At 47.8% G+C, this 21079-nt stretch overlaps 1 protein-coding gene across 4 annotated transcripts in view; it reads left to right on the top strand.

Annotated features, from left to right (window-relative positions):
* Positions 1-21079, top strand: part of ORC5 (origin recognition complex subunit 5) — a 144054-nt gene that overhangs the window by 8110 nt on the left and 114865 nt on the right. For all 4 annotated transcript variants that reach the window (XM_033958469.1, XM_033958467.1, XM_033958468.1 and 1 more), the window contains exons 3-4: positions 10984-11076; positions 14755-14958. In XM_033958469.1, the coding sequence (XP_033814360.1) occupies positions 10984-11076; positions 14755-14958 (297 nt within the window). The remainder of the gene's footprint in view (positions 1-10983; positions 11077-14754; positions 14959-21079) is intronic.

Raw genomic sequence — 21079 nt, 5'->3', positions numbered from 1 at the left:
CTAGTTCTCCAATTTTCTGGAAATCATCAGCTGAACTCTAGTAAAGAGTTGTAGGGTTCCTTAACATTAATAGATTATCAACGTCCCTGTTCTGTTATGATTATACTTATGCTGATATTTGTCAGCCTCAGCATTTTCGGTTGGCCTTACCAATGTCAGCAAAGGCCTATAGGAGATCATATCATTCATATCTGACCTTAGGCCCCAGACTGCCTAAATTACATAAGTGTTTAAAGGCAACAGAGGACCTTGGTACAGCTAATGGCCTTACCAATGTCAGCAAAGGCCTATGGGAGATGTTGTGGCTGACAATATTGACATGATTTGCATTTTATTTTCTGTTTATTTTGTGTTCATTTTGATTTTCTAGATGGAATAGTTTTATATACATGTTAACTTTTGTTTAAAACAGCATTCTGATTTATGCACCCCCCCTCCCTTTTATAAAACTGTGCAAGAGGTTTTTAATGCTGGCCGGCATGCTGAATGCTCTGCACTGCTCCGATGCTCATAGGAACTCTGTTGGAGCAGCCAAAGAGCATTCATCATGTGAGCTGGTGCTAAAAGCCTCTTGCACAGTTTTGTAAAAGAGAGGGTAATTGTTTTTCTTTCAATTGTGAAATACAGCACAAAAATTCTAATAAAATGGGATTCAGAAATTGTTTTAATTGTATTGGGTGCCACTGGTTTGACTGAAGAAAAATTATTGGGCTTGCTTCCTGTGTACATATTACACCCTAGGAACTTCAGAAGTCTCTCTTTGGTACAATGTAGATATTCAGACTAGAGAATGACACGGGGAAAAATCTGTCCCCGTCACTGCCCCGTCACCGCCATTCCCTTCACCGCCCCATCACCGCCATTCCCTTCACCGCCCCTTCACTGTCGCCGCCACCTCTTCACCGCCCCGTCACCGTCACTACCATCCCATTCACCGCCCCGTCCCCGTCCCCGCAGCATCCTTATAAGCCTTAGTACTGCAATATTTAGCTTATTCCTTCCTTATAAATCAAAGTTCTGGCTGCTGAACTAGAGAAAGAGATGTTCAGCTGGCAGGGCTTTGTTTATAAATTTTTATCAACACAACTAATATACTACTTTTATCCTAAAGCAAAAAATAAATAAATAAATATAATTTTTTTTTTCTACCTTTGTTGTCTGGTTTCTGCTTTCCACATCTTCTCATTCAATTCCTTCCGTCCACTGTGTGTCTTCCATTTGCTGTTACTGTGCTTCTCCCTTCACCCCCCCCAATTGGTCTAGCACCCATCTTCTTCCCTCTGCTCCCCCATAGTCTGGCATCTGTCTTCTTCCCTTCCAGTGTCTTCTCCCCACTCTGTCTTCCACATTTCCCTTCAGGGTCTGTTCCTCTCTACCCTCTTTCAATGTCTGTTCTATTCCTTTCCACCACCACCCTTCCCTCCCTCCTTTACCATCTGTTCCTTTCTACCACCCTTCAGCTCCTCTTGCGTGGCCTATCTACCTCCCTCCCTCTTATTTTCGTGGCACGTTACAAAGTAATTTGTGCAAGCCGCTGGAGCCTGCGAGCCCCTGTCCCATCCCCACAAACCATCTCGCTTCTGTGTTCTTATTTTCCCCATTTCTAATATCTCCCCTGTGTGTCTGGCATTGCCCCCCCCCCTGTGTCCATATACCATCCCCATGGCATGTCCCCTTTATGTCTCTGTCCTTATGCCCCCATGCACATAATTTCCCCTCTTTCTGTTACCTTCCTGTGTCCAGATTTCCCCTATCTTCCTCTTCCATACCAGTGTGTCTCTTCTTTTCAACCCCATCTAGCTTCTTTCCCTCTTTCTTTCCTCGTCCCCCTGCTTCCAGCATCTGGCTCACCTGCCTGTCCTCCCCTTTCTTTCCTGCTGTGGGTTTCTTTCTTTCCCTCTTCATCCCCTTGGCCCAGAATCTTTTTCCTTTTCACTCCCTCCTTCCTAGTGTGAGCCGGGAACATTGATCGCGCAGTCCAGCAGCCCCCACCCGCCCGATTGCAGCATTCATCCAGCTCCCTCCCTCCACCTCACCTTATATTCCGAGTTTGCCGGCTTTCTTTTTCGCCGAGCTGCACGCTTTCCAAAAAGCTGCCCACGCACAGCTGCTCAGTTGTTCATTCTTCTGCTCTGACACAACCGGAAACAGGAAGTTGCAGCAGAGAAGATTGAACAACTCCAGCAGCCGCGTGTGTGCGACTTTTTGAAAGCATGCGGCTCGGCGAAAAAGAAAGCTGGCAAACTCGGAATATAAGGTGAGGTGGAGGGAGGGAGCTGGCTGAATGCTGCGATCGGGCGGGTGGGGGCTGCTGTACCGCGTGATCCTTGATTGCCTCACTGCGGAGACAAGACCATTCACTGCTCCACGGGGTGGTGAATGACCTTGTCCCCGTCCCCGCAGTGACTACTATTTTTCTTTCCCCGTTTTGGTGGGTTACTCGTGGCTAGCCGCGGGTAACAACCACCGTGTCATTCTCTAATTCAGACCAGTGCTGGCAGTAAATCTGAGTCTTCAGGGTTATCTCCAATGTACCTTCATTTAGATTTTACCTATCATGACATGCACAAAACAATCAGGAAATATCCCCAAAGTTATTTGATAGGTGACTGATCTAGTCATTTTAGCACATACATTTCAGTTTATTTATTATTTATTTATCAGGGTCATGACATTTATATAAACTGGGATTTCAAGACATGGCATCAACCAACTATTTTTAAAAGTAAATAGCATTTACCAGTCCTGCCAAAAAACAGTATCCACTTTCAACCTATCTTTTTAAAACTGTTAAACTCTCAATACGCCTCCCTCCCTCCCTCAATATGATCTCCCTTCCCTCCCTGGACATAGGATTTCACTCAGGCCTAGGTGGACCTTTCTGATCTTAAACCTCATAAATGGATTTCTAAATGTGGTTAAAAATTCTAATTATCCCAGGACAAGCAGGCATGATATTCTCACATGTGGGTGACGTCATCTACGGAGCCCCAGCGCGGACAGCTTTTCAAGCAAACTTGCTAGAAGTTTCAAGTTTGCACACTGCACCACGCATGTGCATGCCTTCTGCCCACTAGAGGGCGCATCCCACCTCGTGGTCCTCAGTTCAATTTTTTCCGCGGAGCCAGAAAGCCCTGTGGATCTGAGCTCCAGTGTTTTGCCTTCTAGCTGCCGCGTTTAGTTTGTTCTTTCATCGAATTAGTTCGCGGTGCTGCTTTCTTTTCTGTTCTTTTCTTTAAAAAAAAAAAAAAAAAATTTTGTTTTTCGTTGGGCTCCGGGGGCTCCCGGAAGCCGTGGCCGCGGGACGTCGGTCGTTCCCGGCCTTCTTCTTTTTCTTCGTTGATGTCCCGTCCTGTTACGGGATTCAAAAAGTGCAGCCGGTGTGAGAGGTTACTTTCCATCACTGACCCTCACCGGTGGTGCATTGTCTGTCTTGGGCCCGAACATCCGACAGCGTCGTGTGATCGCTGTGCAACTTTCCAAAACAGGGCCCTCCGTCGCCGTAAGGCCAGAATGGCTGAATTGTTCGCCGTCGACGCGCCGCCTAAGGCCTCGACGTCGGCCTCGGCTTCGGCCCCGGCCTTGACCTCGGCCTCGGCGTCCTCGGGGGCCTCGGCTTCGCCTCGGCCCTCGTCTTCAAAGGCGTCGTCAGCGAAGCCAGCTTCGGGTAAGTCCTCTGTTCCATCCCCTTCAGCAAAGAAGCCATCCTCGACTCAGGCTAAGGCGGGTGGGTCGACCCCGGCCCCGCATCGGACCTCGACTTCGCACACCCCGAGGGAATACTCGAGACCGAGGTCGCCCTCCAGGGAGTGTGCCCCGGACTTGGAACTCCCCACCTTCGTGGGGATTCCGGCCTTCCAGGATCTCCTTCGAGCCCTGATCTCATCGGAGCTGTCGGGAGCCCTGGAAGTGTTGCAGCGTGCTGCGGTTCCGGCGGCCTCGACCTCGGCCGGGGCGCCTCCGGTCTCGGAGGCCCCGGCCTCGGCTCCCTCGACCTCGGGAGCCCCGGCCTCGGCGACCTCGGTCTCGGGTACTGTGGCCCCGTTCACCTCGGTCTCGGCCCCGCCCCTGACCTCGACCTCGGGGGAGCCTCCTGAGCGGAGTGTGAGGCCCAAAGAAAAGTTGCGCAGAGTGCGCCGTCTTTCCTCCTCTTCCTCCGGGTCTTCCCGGGACGCCTCGCCCTCGACGCGACCTCGGACGAGGCGCCGATCGAGGAAGTCTAAGCGGCCCCGAGGCTCGCCTCGGCGCGATCGTTCCTCGTCGTTCGGGGGCGAGGCGCTGCAGGTGTCGGAGTTGCGCCTCGACAACCCGAGGCTCCTCCGCTCACCTCGTGGGAAGTCTTCCCGTGCCGCCTCGCCGAGGAAATGGGAGAGTGTTCCACGGACCCCGGGGTCCTCGCCCAAGGGTTCTGCGAGGAGGATAATTTCCCCTTCCCCCTCGAGGGCCTTGGAGAGGGGATCCTGGGATTCGGGATCTGTTAGGGATCCTCATTATTCACATGAGGCCTCCCCCCTCTCCTCGGTGGGGCGGTCGAGAACCCCGTCTCCCCAGGCTAGGCCGTCCTCTTTTTCATCCTTTGTTCAGGACATGGCCCGAGCCCTGGGGATTGACCTGATGGTAGGTTCTCAGTATTCCAAAGAATTTTTGGAGGAACAGGACCTTCCCACTCCTCCTAGAGAGGTGCCTAGACTCCCTCTCAACAGTGTCCTTCTGCAGACCTGGCTGAAGAACTTGTCAAACCCTCTTACAGTCACGTCTGTGCCTTCAAAAATGGAATCGAAGTATAGGACGATTCCCCCTAAAGGGTTCGATAAGGCGCAGCTCTCCCACCAGTCTCTTCTGGTGGAGTCTGCTCTTAAAAAATCACAGCCCTCACGGGTTTCTGCGGCGGTTCCACCCGGCAGGGAGGGGCGGACCCTGGACAAGTTTGGCCGTCGCCTCTATTCAAATTCCCTGATGGCCACCAGGGTTCTAAATTACGCCTTCACCTTTTCCTCCTATTTGCGTGGTATGGTGAAGGACCTTCCTCAATATCGAAACTCGTTACCGGACTCCCAAAGAGCAGGATTCGATAAGTTTATGTCCAACCTGTCTCAATTGCGGTTGTACCTATTCCATGCAGTGTACGACGCCTTTGAGCTGGTTTCGAGGGTGTCGGCCTTCGCGGTGGCCATGCGCCGCTTGGCCTGGCTTCGCACCCTCGACATGGACCCAAACCTGCAGGAACGTCTTGCAGACTTGCCTTGTGTGGGGTCCGAGTTATTTGACGAGTCATTGGATGCGGCGACCAAGCGGTTGTCCGAGCAGGAGCGCTCTTTAGCATCCCTGGTCCGCCCCAAACCTAGGCCCCCGCCGCAGAAACCTTTCCGGCCGCCGCCGCGCCGATACCCTCAGAAGTCGACCCCGGCTTTCTCGAGACCGCCTCCGAGACGTCTGTCTCAGCGAGGCAGAGGGGGACAAACCCAAACCCCGGCGCAGGGCCCTTCTAAGCCCGCGCCTTCCTTTTGACGGGCTGAGCGGACGGGGCGGGTTCCCCTCCGCACTTTCACAGGAACCCCTTCCTATCGGGGGGCGTCTTCGGTCCTTCCGGGAGGCATGGACCGGGATTACCTCAGACGCTTGGGTGCTCCGGATCGTCTCCGAGGGCTACTCGCTCAACTTTGTGTCCTCGCCGCCGGACAGTCCCCCAAGTTTAGTCTCTTGCAACCGTTCGCAGCTACCGACCCTTCTGACCGAAGCCAAAGCCCTCTTGAAGCTTCGGGCGGTCGAGCCGGTCCCCAAGGACCAGTGGGGTACGGGGTTTTACTCCCGTTACTTTTTGGTCCCAAAAAAGACCGGGGACCTGCGCCCCATACTGGACCTCAGGAAGCTCAACAAATTCCTGGTCCGGGAGAAGTTTCGAATGCTATCTCTCCCGGTTTTGTATCCTCTCTTGGAGGAAGGGGACTGGATGTGCTCCCTCGACTTGAAGGAAGCATATACCCATGTTCCGGTGCACCCCGCCTGCCGAAGATTTTTACGATTCCAGGTGGGGGACCTCCACCTCCAGTACAGGGTACTGCCCTTCGGCCTGGCCGCGTCCCCACGAGTATTCACGAAGTGCATGGTGGTGGTTGCGGCAGCCCTGAGGTCTCGTGGGCTCCATGTGTTCCCTTACCTGGACGATTGGCTCATCAAAGCCCCGACCAGGGAGGGGGTTATCTCAGCGACCCGACAGTCTATTGCCTTCCTGCAAACTCTCGGGTTCGAGATAAACTTTCCAAAGTCTCAGTTGAGGCCGGCTCAGTCTCTTCAATTCATAGGTGCGGTGCTGGACACGGTGCGCCTGCGCTCCTACCTTCCGACCCAGCGGTTGGAAGCCTTGGTACGGATGGGCCGCCAGGTCTCTCAACTATCGATGGTGTTGGCCAAGCGCATGATGATGCTGCTCGGTCATATGGCCTCGACGGTACACGTCACGCCGTTTGCGAGGCTGCATCTGAGGATCCCTCAGTGGACCCTCGCGTCCCAGTGGCGTCAGGAGTGCGATCCGGTGTCTCGCCTCATTTCGGTGACTCCGCTTTTGCGGAAATCGCTGCGTTGGTGGACAGACTCTTCAAATCTGTCCATGGGGCTACTGTTTCGCACTCCTCCTTTTCGCAAGGTCCTGACCACGGACTCCTCGGAGTACGCGTGGGGAGCCCACCTCGACGGTCTTCGCACGCAGGGCCTGTGGTCGGCAGAAGACCGTCGGTCTCATATCAACGTGCTAGAGCTTCGGGCCATCTTCCTAGCACTTCGAGCCTTCGTTCACATATTGCAGGACCAGGTGGTCCTCGTCCGCACGGACAATCAGGTGGCAATGTACTATGTGAACAAGCAGGGGGGAACGGGGTCTTGGCCCCTCTGTTCCGAGGCTCTTCGCCTTTGGGAGTGGGCGGTCTCCCGGAACATCTTCCTCCGGGCGGTCTACATCCAAGGAGAACTGAATTGTCTGGCGGACAAACTCAGTCGACTTCTGCAACCACACGAGTGGACTCTACACTCAGCAGTTCTGCGCGAGGTTTTCGCTCGCTGGGGAACGCCACAGGTGGATCTGTTTGCCTCTCCGGAGACACACAAACTACCACTGTATTGTTCTCGGATGTACTCGAGGGATCGTCTGGAGGCGGATGCCTTCCTTCTCGATTGGGAAGGGAGGTTCCTGTATGCATTCCCTCCTTTCCCTCTGATCATGCGAACGTTAGTACATCTAAAGTCGTCCACGGCCACGATGATTCTCATAGCACCTCGGTGGCCGCGTCAGCACTGGTTCTCCCTGCTGCTTCAGCTCAGTGCCAGGGAGCCTCTTCTTCTGCCTGTCTTTCCTTCTCTGCTGTCTCAGAGTCAAGGATCCATGTTACATCCCAATCTGCAGTCATTGCACCTGACAGCTTGGTTTCTTGTTCCCTGACTCCTCCGGATCTGTCTCAATCGGTGAGGGAGGTGTTGGAAGCCTCCCGCAAGATCTCGACGAGGCTTTGCTATTCGCAGAAATGGACCAGGTTTTCCACCTGGTGTTCGTCTTTTCACCTGGATCCGGTATCGGTTCCGGTATCCTCGGTTTTGGACTATTTATTCCATTTGTCGCGCTCTGGCTTGAAAACCACTTCGGTGCGTGTTCATCTTAGTGCGATTTCTGCTTTCCACCAACATCTGGATGGACGCCCTCTGTCACTCCATCCCTTGGTGACACGCTTCATGAAAGGGTTACTCAGGGTTTGTCCCCCTCTTAAGCCTCCTTCTGTCGTGTGGAATTTGAATGTGGTTTTAGCTCAACTGATGAAACCCCCTTTTGAGCCACTCAACAAGTCCCTCTTGAAATTTCTGACTTGGAAGGTGGTGTTTCTGATTGCCCTCACCTCCGCTAGGCGGATTGGGGAGTTGCAAGCCTTGGTTGCGGATCCCCCTTTCACCGTCTTCCATCATGACAAGGTGGTTCTCCGCACCCATCCTAAGTTTGTCCCTAAGGTTGTTTCTGATTTCCACCTCAATCAGTCCATTGTCCTTCCTGTGTTCTTTCCTAAGCCCCACTCCCATCCTGGCGAGGCGGCGCTTCACACGCTTGACTGTAAGAGGGCGTTGGCGTATTACCTTCAACGCACCAGGTCTCATCGGAAGGTCCCTCAATTGTTTTTGTCCTTCGATCCCAATCGATTAGGACATCCAGTTTCCAAGCGCACTCTGTCTAACTGGTTGGCTGCTTGCATTTCCTTTTGCTATGCTCAGGCTGGCCTTCCTCCCCCGGGTCGAGTCACGGGGCACAAGGTCCGAGCAATGGCAGCTTCGATAGCTTTCCTCCGATCCACTCCGATGGAGGACATATGTAAGGCTGCCACTTGGTCTTCGGTTCATACATTCACCTCTCATTACTGTCTGGACACTTTATCCAGGAGTGACGGCCGGTTTGGCCAGTCAGTCTTGCAAAATCTGTTTTCCTAAATTGCCATCCTCCCACCTGCCCTTTTTTGGTTGGCTTGGAGGTCACCCACATGTGAGAATATCATGCCTGCTTGTCCTGGGATAAAGCACAGTTACTTACCGTAACAGGTGTTATCCAGGGACAGCAGGCATATATTCTCACAACCCGCCCGCCTCCCCGGGGATGGTTTCTATGCTAGTTATGGAACTGAGGACCACGAGGTGGGATGCGCCCTCTAGTGGGCAGAAGGCATGCACATGCGTGGTGCAGTGTGCAAACTTGAAACTTCTAGCAAGTTTGCTTGAAAAGCTGTCCGCGCTGGGGCTCCGTAGATGACGTCACCCACATGTGAGAAAATATGCCTGCTGTCCCTGGATAACACCTGTTACGGTAAGTAACTGTGCTTTATCTACTATGTATTGCAGTGAAAAATTTCATATTTTTTATATTTTGCAGCTTGGCAAGTAATCAGGTAACATATGGTGCTCTTGCTTCCTTTTAGGAAGTCGCCACCACCAATTTTGTGATATTTAAAAAGTGCCTATTCAGCCTTCAGTCTGTACCAGTATGGCAATTCTTATGTTCTTATCCTAGTAACACCCTACTACCAGGACCTATTCCATTTGTAACCAGGCCTTCTTTTCTGCTGCTCCTTTCCATTCTATAGCTGATCTTAGCTGGCAGGACCAGAAATATTGTATTATGTTAGATGTGGCCATTTCTGCTCTTTATTCTGCTTCAGAAGAAAATCTTCTTTCTTATATAAACTGAAAAATCTTATGTCTTTCGGCGCTCTCTTTGGAATGGGAACTGGCGGAAAAGAGTGCATTGATCTTAACAACTGCCGTTCTACTGAACCATGACTCAGGCAATTGGTGCCAAATATCCAGGTCTTGTCCAGTATCAGCAAAAAGATTAACATAGTGCCTTCACTTCGTACAGCTGCTTCCTGTCGCTTGTTATATACATTCCACAATTATTTTGATCTGTTCCTCTGCCCTTTGATCTGTATCTCTGCTAAAGGGAAACTATTCTCTTATTAAATTTCAGTTTGTATTGAAAATAAGTAGCAAGTAGTTTTGATTTTATTTTAGAGTTAGGAACAAAACTATTCTTGCTGACAATAAAAACTGAACATAATAAAATAAAGAAACTCCCTAAATATTTTCTTCTTTTGAATGATTTCATGAAAAGTGTACATGTATATTTAAAATCTGTGCACATGTTAGGGAGTTTCTGTATTTTATTATGTTTGGACTTTTGCTTTGAGCTCCCAACTTTTTAAAATAAGTTTTCCCTTCTATGTTTTGACTAGGTCGCCAATAAAAATTGGGCATGCGGGGGCCTTTTTTGTGCATGACTAATTGGTGCTAAATTGGCATTAAATACCAATAATTGGCATCAACAAGCACTAATTTGTATTTGTGCGTTTAAATGAGTTACACCTTGTTCTATAAACTTAGCACCAAATTTTAAAAGCACACAACTCCAAGTGGGGTGTGGATGTGAGAGGGGCATGGGCAAGTCAGGGGCATACCAAACAATTAGGTGTTGAGTTATAAAATACTGTCAGTTATGCATGTAACTGCTAGGATTTGGGCGCAAACATTTACACCAGTTATTGAAATGGCATCAGTGCTCATGCCCAAAGTTAGATGCCAAAATGCAAACTTAAGCTAGTATTCTATAATAGCAACTATGTGCAATATTGCCGTTATAGAATTGGCACTTAGGGCCGCGTTTTCTATCCGGTGCCTTTTTTGATGGCCGCCTTAAAAGTGGTCACCAATCGCATGTCAAAGGTAGGCGCTGGAAATGTAGGTCAGGGTTTTCTAGGCCTATAATTCCAGCACCTATCTTTGATGTGAATTGCACCTCCATAGACGCTTTAGGCCACCTAATGCCACTTCCAACATTAATAATGCCTACATTGGCATTAGGTATCCTAAAGCACCTTTGGAGGTGCGATTAAAGTGCTGATTTTTTTTAGGCACCATTTTTTTAAGCACCGATAGAGGCGCCTTGAAACTCTGTTAAAAGCATAATTTAAACACCATATTTTTTACAGTGCTTGGGTGCCTAAAAAAAGGCACCATCTAGAGCAGGGGTGTCAAAGTCCCTCCTTGAGGGCCACAATCCAGTCAGGTTTTCAGGATTTCCCCAATAAACATGCATGATCTATTTGTATGCACTGCTTTCATTGTATGCTAATAGATCTCATGTATATTCATTGGGGAAATCCTGAAAACCCGACTGGATTGTGGCCCTCGAGGAAGGACTTTGACACCCCTGATCTAGAGAATCCGAACCTTAGTGCCCAAATTTTTGATGCTTAGGGTTTAACACCCTTTACTGAATTGAACCCTCTGTGCATACTTCTGTGAACTTTGAGCATTACAGTGTTTGAGTATAAATTTGGTATTGAGTTTAATTCATTGCATAAGTTCTTAGTCTGGGAAAATGTTGGATAAATCCTAGAGGTATAATAATTTTGGATTAGAGTTGAAGGACAGTTTCATGTTAAAAATTGATTTTCCTTTCAGCGTGAACATTTCAGCTTCCCATCTATCTTTATTTATGGGCATACAGCAACTGGGAAGACCTATGTAATAAAAACTTTGTTGAAAATATTTAAGGTAAGAAAAATTCAATTCAGATTCAGGCCTTGACTTTAGAACCAGCAGTTTTTGAGTTTTGATTGAACAGAAATACTTATGATATCCTAGATTCCTACAATCGATAAAACTGCTCTGATGCTCATAGGAACTCTATGACCGTTGGAACAGCACAGAGTATTCAGCGCATCATCCAGCACTAAAAACCTCTTGTGCGGTTTTGTAAAAGGGGGGAGTAAGTCTTGAACAGTGGAAACCACAGCCTGGGCCCCATTTGATGATTTGGGGGCAATGTTGCGCACTGCCATGTGCAGAATATGAGTTTAATTCCCTGATGAGGGGTTCTGCTTCCCCAGATCTAAAGAAATAGTTGAAAACTGCTGAGTCCTTAAACAAAAGGCAGACAAACAAACAAAAAAATGCCCCCCCCCAAAAAAAAAAATAAACAACAAACCCCAGAACATCTTTAACAAGATTTACATACAATCTGATGCATGTATACTACACACAAACTTTTCCCCCCTGTATCTTTTTTTTCTGAGGACTCCCTCTCTCCATTGGGTGAAAAGAAGTGTTTTAATTCAGAAAAGTAAAGATGCTATTATACTAAGAGAGTGCAGAGCTGGTGTTAGGGGGTGGCAATTAGGGCATTTGCCCTGGGTCTCCATGCTACAGGGGATTATAAGCCTGCCTCAAATTGAGCTAGGCATAGCCTGCAGGCAGGTTTTGGGACCTCCTTTCTAGTTTGTCCCAGGCCCCTGAATGTCTAACACCAGCCTGGAGATTGTGAGAAATTACCACTTTCTTTCACTGTGTGAGTGGTAGAAACTTGCAATACACTTCTAGCAAGCTAAAGGGAGTTGAATGGTATGAGAATTAAGGTATTCTTAGAAACATAGAAACATGATGACAAATAAAGGCCAAATGGCCCATCCAATCTGCCCATCTGCAGTAACTATTATCTCTTCCTCTCTCTAAGAGATCCCACGTGCCTATCCCGTGTTTTTTTTTTTTTTTTTTTTTTTAAATCAGGGTACATCTCTTCCATTCCATCCGCCACGATGTCCAGCATTCCTGCCTCTTGCATCACTCTGATGTCGGAGGGAAGGCTTCCTGGTCAGCTGTGGGTGGTGTGCTGGGAGCACTGCATGTTTTGTGCAGTTGGAGGGCAGGAAATGAAGATGCACTACTGAGGTAACGTTTGAGCCCCTCGAGGTGCCTCCATCCCTGGGGGATCCCTGTGACCCAGGGGGGGAAGAACCCCGTGGGATTCCCATCGTCCTAGTTCCCATGCAGCTCTCTAGTCACAAGGAGTAGTGTGGGCTTTGAACCCACAACTTCAGGGTATTGAGGCTGTAGCTCTAACCGCTATGCCGTTATGCTAGTAAATGACTGGGTGCATATCTACAGTATATCTTATTTTGCAGAGGTAGCTCCAAGATATCCTGGACTGAAAATTATGGCACAACTCTGTATATTCAGATATGTGTTAAGAGAAAAATTGCCCCAAACTGATTCTAAGTATGCTTTCTCACTTTAACTATGCAAAAGATGAAGCTGTCACTTAGAATAACCTACAGCATTCACTTTAATATGAATCAATTTCTAGATGCTTATATTCTGCTTATACAATTGAGAATTGAGCACAATGAATTATACTGAGCATACTTAGGGGTTTGCTTACTAATGGCATGCACTAATGGTGTTATTGCATGTTTTTGGAAACAGGGCCCATTTTAGTGTATTGGGTCCTGTAGTTAACAGTGGGGTCCTTTTACTAGCCGTTTATTTAGTGCGTGCTAAATGCTAATGCATCCATATCCATATAATATAATATAATGGTTAGCGTTTAGCGTGCGCTAAAATGACTAGTACACCTTAGTAAAAGGACCCCAGCATGCATTAATGGCAATAGTGCCCACTTTTTATTGTTGGTGTTACTGTATGTTATTTCTTATGGAGGTAATTTACTTTATTGATTTTGTATGATTTTATTGTATGATACTAAAAAAAGATAAATGTAAATATAAACCAGAAGTTAAAAATTAAAATCATTAGTACTCTTTACTCACTAAACAAAGGACTGTTTACAAAGTATGGCTTTTATTTATTTATTAGAATTTATTTGCTGTCTCTTTTGAAGGGATTCACTCAAGGCAGTATACAAGAGTAAGTCAAACATAAGCACTAGTCAATTATAGCAGTAAAAATATTCAAAGAAAAATACAAAGTATGGCGTAGTATGCTCTATTAGTGTTAACAAAATAAGCAAAAAAACAATTTAATAGCAAAGATGGAGTATATAGTTAAGAGTTTTCTAAAATGCTAATATTCTAGGTTTGGAAATAAGTTACTGTATCTGGTAACAAACTCAAAATTGCAGAAATGTCAACCAAAAATATTTGGCTAGTAAAAATGAATTACTTATACTGCAGGAACAACTAACAAATCCTTTACACAAAAACAGGTCATGAGTGTTTTTATGGCAGTAAAAGATAATTTCATATATGAACTTAAAATTCAGAACATATATTTTGAATCTAATCTTCTCTGCCCTAGGTAGCCAGTACAAAATATTTAGTTCAGGTGTAATGTGACTTAGAAACCTTATTCCAGTCGAGAGATGGTGGCTGCATTTTCAACTACATTCATAGCTTTACTAAACCTTAGGGGGGTCCAAATAGCATTACAGTAGTTGAGACCAGAAAGAACTAGAGACTGTAGAACTGATCTAAAATCATCAAGCTATAAGATAATATTTGAGATTTGATAGCAATCAAAGCTTGTAAAAAGCTGTAAAAATGCTTGCTTTAACTTGTTCCTTACATAAAAGCAATGAATCTCTCTTTGACTTGGAAAAAAGAAAAAGCCAGGCATGGAAGAATTACATTCCCTATCTTTTAATACCTTTCAATTCCTCCAAAGAAGGACCCTGACCCATAAATTCTGTTTTGTCTACATTTAAAAATAAACTGACACCCAGAAATGAGCTAATGAGATAGTCATTCACTAGTAAAGCAGCATTTAAAACACCTTCAAACAGAACCAATACGAACATAAGAATAACTTTACTGGGTCAGACCAATGGTCCATCAAGCCCAGTAGCCCATTCTCACGGTAGCCAATCCAAGTCACTAGTACTTGGTCAAAACCCAAAGAGTGGCAATATTCCATGCTACCGATCCAGGGCAAGCAGAGGCTTCCCCCATGTCTTAATAACAGATTATGGACTTTTCCTCCAGGAATTTGACCAAACCTTTCTTAAAACCAGCTATGATATCGGCCAGCAAAAAAATTAGTACAGTTACAGTTAGTTTATTTGATATACCACATTTCTTAACAATTGTAGTCAAATCAAGGCGATTAACAAAGTTAATTACAAATAGGTATAAGATTAAAAAAAAAAACCAAACCAGACTGGGGAAAGACAGATACTGCAAATAAACTGGGACAAAAGGATATTCAGGAAAGGAATGACTTACAATATTTATAAGGAAAAGGGGAAATTAATAAAAACAAAGGAAAAACACAAGAGGTTAAGGGGATTAAAGCTATACCAACTTGGTACTTGCCACATCTCATCTTTCTTAGGTTCTGAAAGACCAAAAGGTTAAAATGGTGCATTTGGTGTTACGAGATTCTTTGACTTTGTAATACTTAACAAGAAAGTCAGTGTTGATCATGCCTTAACTTATACAGCTCCCCCATGTGATTGTGAACTGCATAGAATGTTTTACTTCAAGACTGCTTTTTGAGGGAATTCTGAGTCAGCTAAATAGCCACTGTTCTACCCTGGAGAAAGAGTTTTATTTTCGTGAACACTGTGACTCATTTAATGACTTTGTACGCCTCTACAAGCAAGTAACTCTGGATCAAGACTTAAAGAACCAGACTGTGTATATTGTAAGTAATTGCATTTGTTTTTCTAAGGTTTGTTCATTTAATTTGTTATGAATATTTTCCAATGCTATTTAATGTTGTAAATAAATGTAACTGGCAGATACCTGCAAAACACTTTAGTAGCATTTGCTGTATCAAACTACAATGGAACCTTGGTTTGCAAGCATAATTCATTTCAGACATGCCAAACTCTGGCCTGCGGGCCAAATCTGGCCCGCGGTGTGTTAAAAATTGACCCGCCAGACATTTTCAACTTTATACTAAATCTGGCCCACCAGCACGAACCGCTGCTACTGCTCTTCACTCGCGTCTGCCTTCGCCTGGTCTCCTTTTCAAAGCAGCCTGCTGAGGATCGCCAACCGGCTGTAGAAAACCTTACAGGCTGCTGTTGACCTCGGTAGCATGTTCCCTCTGACACAATCCCGTATGTCAGAGGAAGGGTGGGAACGTGCCGGCAGCGGTTCGTGCTGGCAGGCCAGAGGAGATCAGGAAGCCGGGATGGAGGGAGGATAGGAACGGCGGGCCAGATTTGAAGGTGAGACTGGGAAGAAGAGGGGGGAAAACATGCAGGCCTTCAGGACGGGGGCGGGCCCTGGTGTAGAAGTACCCAGAGGGAGAGAAGGAGGGGTCCAGATGTGCATATGCTGGACTGAGTGGAGGGTGGGGTGGGTAAGAAATAAAACAGAGGAGAGGGAGAGAGATGTGGGCAATGGGATGGAGGGAGGGAAGGAACAGAAAGGGAGAGAAGTTGGACACAAGGGATGGTGTGGAGGGGGAGATAGAGATACTGGATAGGAGGGTAGTTGGGAAGAGAAACTGAGAGATGGTGGACCCTGGGGTGGTGGGGAAGGAGGGAGAGATGCTGGATGAAAGGGTAGTTGAGAAAAGGACAGATGTTGGATCTGGGGATGATGGGGTCCATTGCTGCAGCTGCGGATATGGACACGAAAAAAAGGAAAGATGCCAGACCACCGAGGGAGGGAAGGGAAATGGAAGGGGAGGACAAAAATGGAAGATGGATGGTTAGCACGGAGAATGAAGAAAACAACAAATGGGCAGGAGACCCTGGCAAGCGAATTATCAGAAGACAACCAGAGCCTGGGACCAACAAAAGGTAGAAAAAATACATTTATTTTCTATTTTGTGATTACAATATTTATTTTGTTTACACCACAGAGCCGGTGTGGGGTTAGAGATGTTGTAATCCTATATTTCTGTTAAGACTAAGCCTTAGTCACTTAAGGAGTCCTTTTATTAAGGTGCACATTTAGCACGCGCTAAATCGTTTGGCGTACCTTAATAAAAGGACCCGTAAGTATCTTAATTAAAAATTTAGCCTGTGAGGGGCAAGGGCAAAGCCAGGGATGATCGAATACAGAGGGCAAACGACTGGCTGCGAGGATGGTGCAAGGAGATGAACTTCGGGTTCCTGCACCATGGAGAAGCTTTGCACGGACTACATGGACACGACGGCCTACACCTGACCAGAAGAGGGAAGAATGTCCTTGGACACCGTCTAACCCGCCTTCTTCACAGGGCTTTAAACTAGGTAAGTCGGGGGAGGGTACAGACACAAACAACATACCTGGCGAACTAAACTGCAAATACTGTTTTGAGGATGTGGTAAGTAGTCACCGAAAGTCTGGGTCAGGGGCGAGTACACACACCTTCGAGTTGGGGTTAGGTTCACATCATAAGTATGGACCACATTGTAATTCCAGGTCTAGGGGGAGTACACATTGTAATTCTGAGTCTTTGGGGAATACACATTGTAGTTCTGGGTCTGTGGGGAATACACATTGTAGTTCTGGGTCCAGGGGGAACACATACAACGCAAATATTGCTGGGTCTGGGGGGAACATATATAACGCAAATTATGCTGTAGGTGTTCAAGTAGCTCAAGCAGGTATATCCCCACTGATACGTAACAAAAATACAACATGGAGGGCTATGTACGTCAACGCACACAGTTTGGGAAACAAGATCCTGGAGTTGGAAACAGAAATAAGGAATGCCGACCTGGATGTGGTGGCGATATCTGAGACCTGGCTCACAGACTCCCACGGGTGGGACATGGTCATACCGGGTTACAACTTGCTTCGCCGGGACAGAGAAGGCAGATTGGGAGGAGGTGTAGCATTATATACTAAAGATGACATTAAGGTCACAAGAATCTCAGATGTCCAATACACTGAGGAATCCCTTTGGGTTAATTTGGCCAGAGGGAAGGACAAATGCTTGTATCTTGGAGTAATTTACAGACCCCCAAGACAATAGGTTGACCTGGATATGGAAATAATCGGGGATATAGAAAATATCACCTTGTGTGGGGACACAGTATTGTTAGGTGACTTCAACATGCCTGATGTGGATTGGGATACACTAACCTCCAATTCCGGCAGCAACAGGAGGCTATTAAACTCTATGAAGGGAGCTGGTCTGAAGCAACTGGTGTTGGACCCAACAAGGGATCAGGCAATACTGGACCTATTACTTACCAACGGAGAAAGTGTCACAGAGGTCTCGGTGGGCGACATATTGGCCTCCAGTGACCACAACATGGTATGGTTCAATCTTAGGAAAGGTTTCACTAAATCTAACACGCTGACCAAGGTCCTCAAATTCAAGGACACAAACTTCCAAGACATGGGTTCCTTTGTTCACCAGGCACTACAAAGCCAAGCAAAAACCGATAGCGTGGAAGAAATGTGGTCGACTTTGAAAGCCACCATACAAGAAGCGACAAACCGCTATGTTAAATTAGTAAGTAAGCGGCAAAGAAACAACAAGCCACAATGGTTCACTGCGGAGATCTCAGACCTCATCAAGGAGAAGAAAAAAGCATTCATCTCTTACAAACAATCGGGGAAACAGGACTCTAGAGCAGACTACCTGACCAAGTCAAAACAGCAGTCAGGGAGGCTAAATTCCACATGGAGGAGTTTCTGGCAAAGAACATCCAGAAGAGAGATAAATCCTTCAGGTATATCAGTGATAGAAGTAAAAATTCTGGCGGGATTGTACGTCTTAGGAAACCAAACGGAGATTATGTGGAAAAGGATTCTGAAAAAGCCCAACTATTAAATGAATACTTCAGCTCAGTCTTCACCCGTGAAGCGCCGGGGCTTGGCCCTCAACTACAGACAAGGGCCGACTCAGTTGACCCGTTTAGTAACTTTGAGTTTACGCTCAGCAGTGTCTACGATGAGCTGTCAAAACTCAAGATTAACAAGGCAATGGGGCCTGACATAGAGAGCTGCACGGGAACGGGGATGACGGGAATCCCGCGGGGTCCCGCGGGTTCCCCCTTTGGGTCACGGGGATCCCGTGGGGACGCCCCTTAGGGTCGCGGGGATCCCGTGGGGACGCCCCCTAGGGTCACGGGGATCCCGTGGGGACGCCTCCGAGGGTCGCGGGGTTCCTGCGGGGTTGGATCGCAGTGCACTCGAGCCGCGAGGGTAGTCTCCTCCTCCTTACCTGCCCTGTCGCAGCACACAGCCGAACGGAAGTCTTCCCGATGTCAGCGCTGACGTCGGAGGGAGGGCTTAAGCAAAGCCCTCCCTTCCTCCGACGTCAGCGCTGACATCAGGAAGACTTCCGGTCGGCTGTGTGCGGCAGGGCAGGTAGGAAGAAGGCAATGGCGTACGAAAGAGGGGGGAGGGGGCGGTCCGCCCCGGAGAATGTGCACAGCCGGTCAGGTCCCCCGATCGACCAACAACAGGCCCGGCCGACAAATCTCCCTGCCCTGTAGCCGCAAATCTAAATTACCTCTTACAGCAGCTTCACTACTCCAGCTGCTGTAAGAAGGTAATTTAGATTCACTACAGGACAGGGAGATTTGTCCGACCGGGCCTGTTCTGTTGTCGGTCGGGTGCGAAAGCGCCACAAAGGGAGGGAGGAAAGGTGGAGTGGAGAAGAAAAGACGCTTAAGGGGGGAGAAGGCCGCTGAAAGTACTGGGGAAGACAAAGGGGTGGAGAAGAACGCTGAAAGGACATGGGGTAAACGGGAGGAGGGGGGGGAAGGATGCTGAAAGCACATTTGGAAGACAGAGGGGGGGGAGAAGGACCCTGAAAGCACTGGGGAAGACAAAGGGGTGGAGGATGCCACTGAAAGGACATGGGGAAAACAGGGGTGGAGAAGGCCGCTGAAAAGACATGGGGAAAACAGGGGGGGGAGAAGGCCGCTGAAAGGACATGGGGAAGACAGAGGGGGGAGAAGGATGCTGAAAGGACATGGGGAAGGCAGAGGGGGGAGAAGGATGCTGCCTGACAGGACATGGGGAAGATGGTGGGGGAGAAGGACACTGAAAGGAAATGGGGAAGAGGGAATGGGGAGAAGACGCTGGCAGGGAAGAAGACAGAGGTGCCAGACTATGGGGGGAGCGGAGGGAAAAAGATGGGTGCCAGACCAATTTGGGAGGGGGGAGAAAGGGAGAGGCACAGTAACAGAGCAAATGGAAGACACAGAGAGAAGAGAGGCAGTGGATGGAAGGAATTGAATGAGAACATGAAGAAAGCAGAAACCAGGCAACAAAGGTAGGAAAAAAATTCTTTTTTTTTTTTTTTTTTTGCATAAGGATAAAGTAGTATATTAGTTGTGTTGATAAAAATTTATAAACATTAGAGGCTCTGGTAGAAACCCGTTTACAAAGTATGTAATCTTCCCAATTAATATTTCCAAATTAATAAAGTCTTTTTGCTTATTTTTAAATGGGCTTCTACCAGAGCCTTTAATTCAGTAACATAATTAAATGAAATAACTATTTCTGTAGTTTATAGGGACGGGTGGGGATGTAGGGGATTCCTCGCGGGGACGTAGGGGATTCCTCGCGGGGACGGGTGGGGACGTAGGGGATTCCTCGCGGGGATGGGTGGGGACGGAGGGGATTCCTCGCGGGGACGGGTGGGGACGGAGGGATTCCTCGCGGGGACGGGTGTGGACGGGTGGGACTTTGGCGGGGACGGGTGGGATTTCTGTCCCCGCGCAACTCTCTAGCCTGACAACCTACACCCCAGGGTGCTTAGGGAGTTGAGTGATGTCTTGGCAGAGCCACTGTCGGCGCTCTTCAACCTCTTCCTTAGTACAGGAAGCGTCCCGTTGGACTGGAGGACGGCTAACGTCATTCCACTCCACAAGAAAGGCTCAAAGATGGAGACAGCAAACTACAGACCAGTGAGTCTAACATCAATAGTGAGCAAACTAATGGAAACTCTGATCAAACGCCAATTGGATAAGATCCTGGATGAGGAAAATCTACGGGACCCCCGTCAACATGGATTTATTAAGGGGAGATCATGCCAATCCAACCTGATCAGCTTCTTTGACTGGGTGACAGGGAAGCTGGATGTTGGGGAGTCCCTGAACATCGTGTACCTGGACTTTAGCAAAGCATTCGATAGCATACCACACCGCAGGTTGCTGAGCAAGATGAGTTCCATAGGATTAGGTGACACATTGACGAAATGGGTTAGGAACTGGCTTGGTGGTAGGCTTCAAAGGGTAGTGGTGAACGGCACCCCCTCAGAAATGACGGAGGTGATCAGTGGAGTGCCACAGGGCTTGGTCTTGGGATCGACCCTATTCAACATCTTTATAAGAGACTTGGCAGAAGGGCTTCGAGGTAAAATAGCATTATTCGCCGATGACGCCAAACTAAGTAATGTAGTGGGCAAATGCACAACGGACGAAGATTCAGTGCCTGACAACATGATGCACGACCTACTCCTACTGGAGCGCTGGTCTAGGACCTGGCAACTTAGCTTCAATGCCAAAAAATGCAAAGTCATGCACCTAGGCAACCATAATCCATACAAGACTTATACCCTTAATGGTGAGATCCTAACAAGAACGGTAGCAGAACGGGACTTGGGGGTGATCATCAGTGAGGACATGAAGGCTGCCAGTCAGGAAGAGCAGGCCTCATCCAAGGCAAGACAGATCCTAGGTTGCATACGCAGGGGTTTCGTCAGCCGTAAGCCGGAAGTCATTATGCCATTGTATAGATCCATGGTGAGGCCCCACCTGGAATACTGTGTGCAATTCTGGAGGCCACATTATCGCAAAGATGTGCTGAGATTGGAGTCGGTTCAGAGAATAGCCACCCAGATGGTCTCGGGACTCAAA

The sequence above is a fragment of the Geotrypetes seraphini genome, chromosome 9 (genome assembly GCF_902459505.1).
Source record: "Geotrypetes seraphini chromosome 9, aGeoSer1.1, whole genome shotgun sequence".
Taxonomy (NCBI): domain Eukaryota; kingdom Metazoa; phylum Chordata; class Amphibia; order Gymnophiona; family Dermophiidae; genus Geotrypetes; species Geotrypetes seraphini.
Note: the sequence above shows the minus strand (reverse complement) of the source record. Positions and strands in the feature narration are given on the sequence as shown.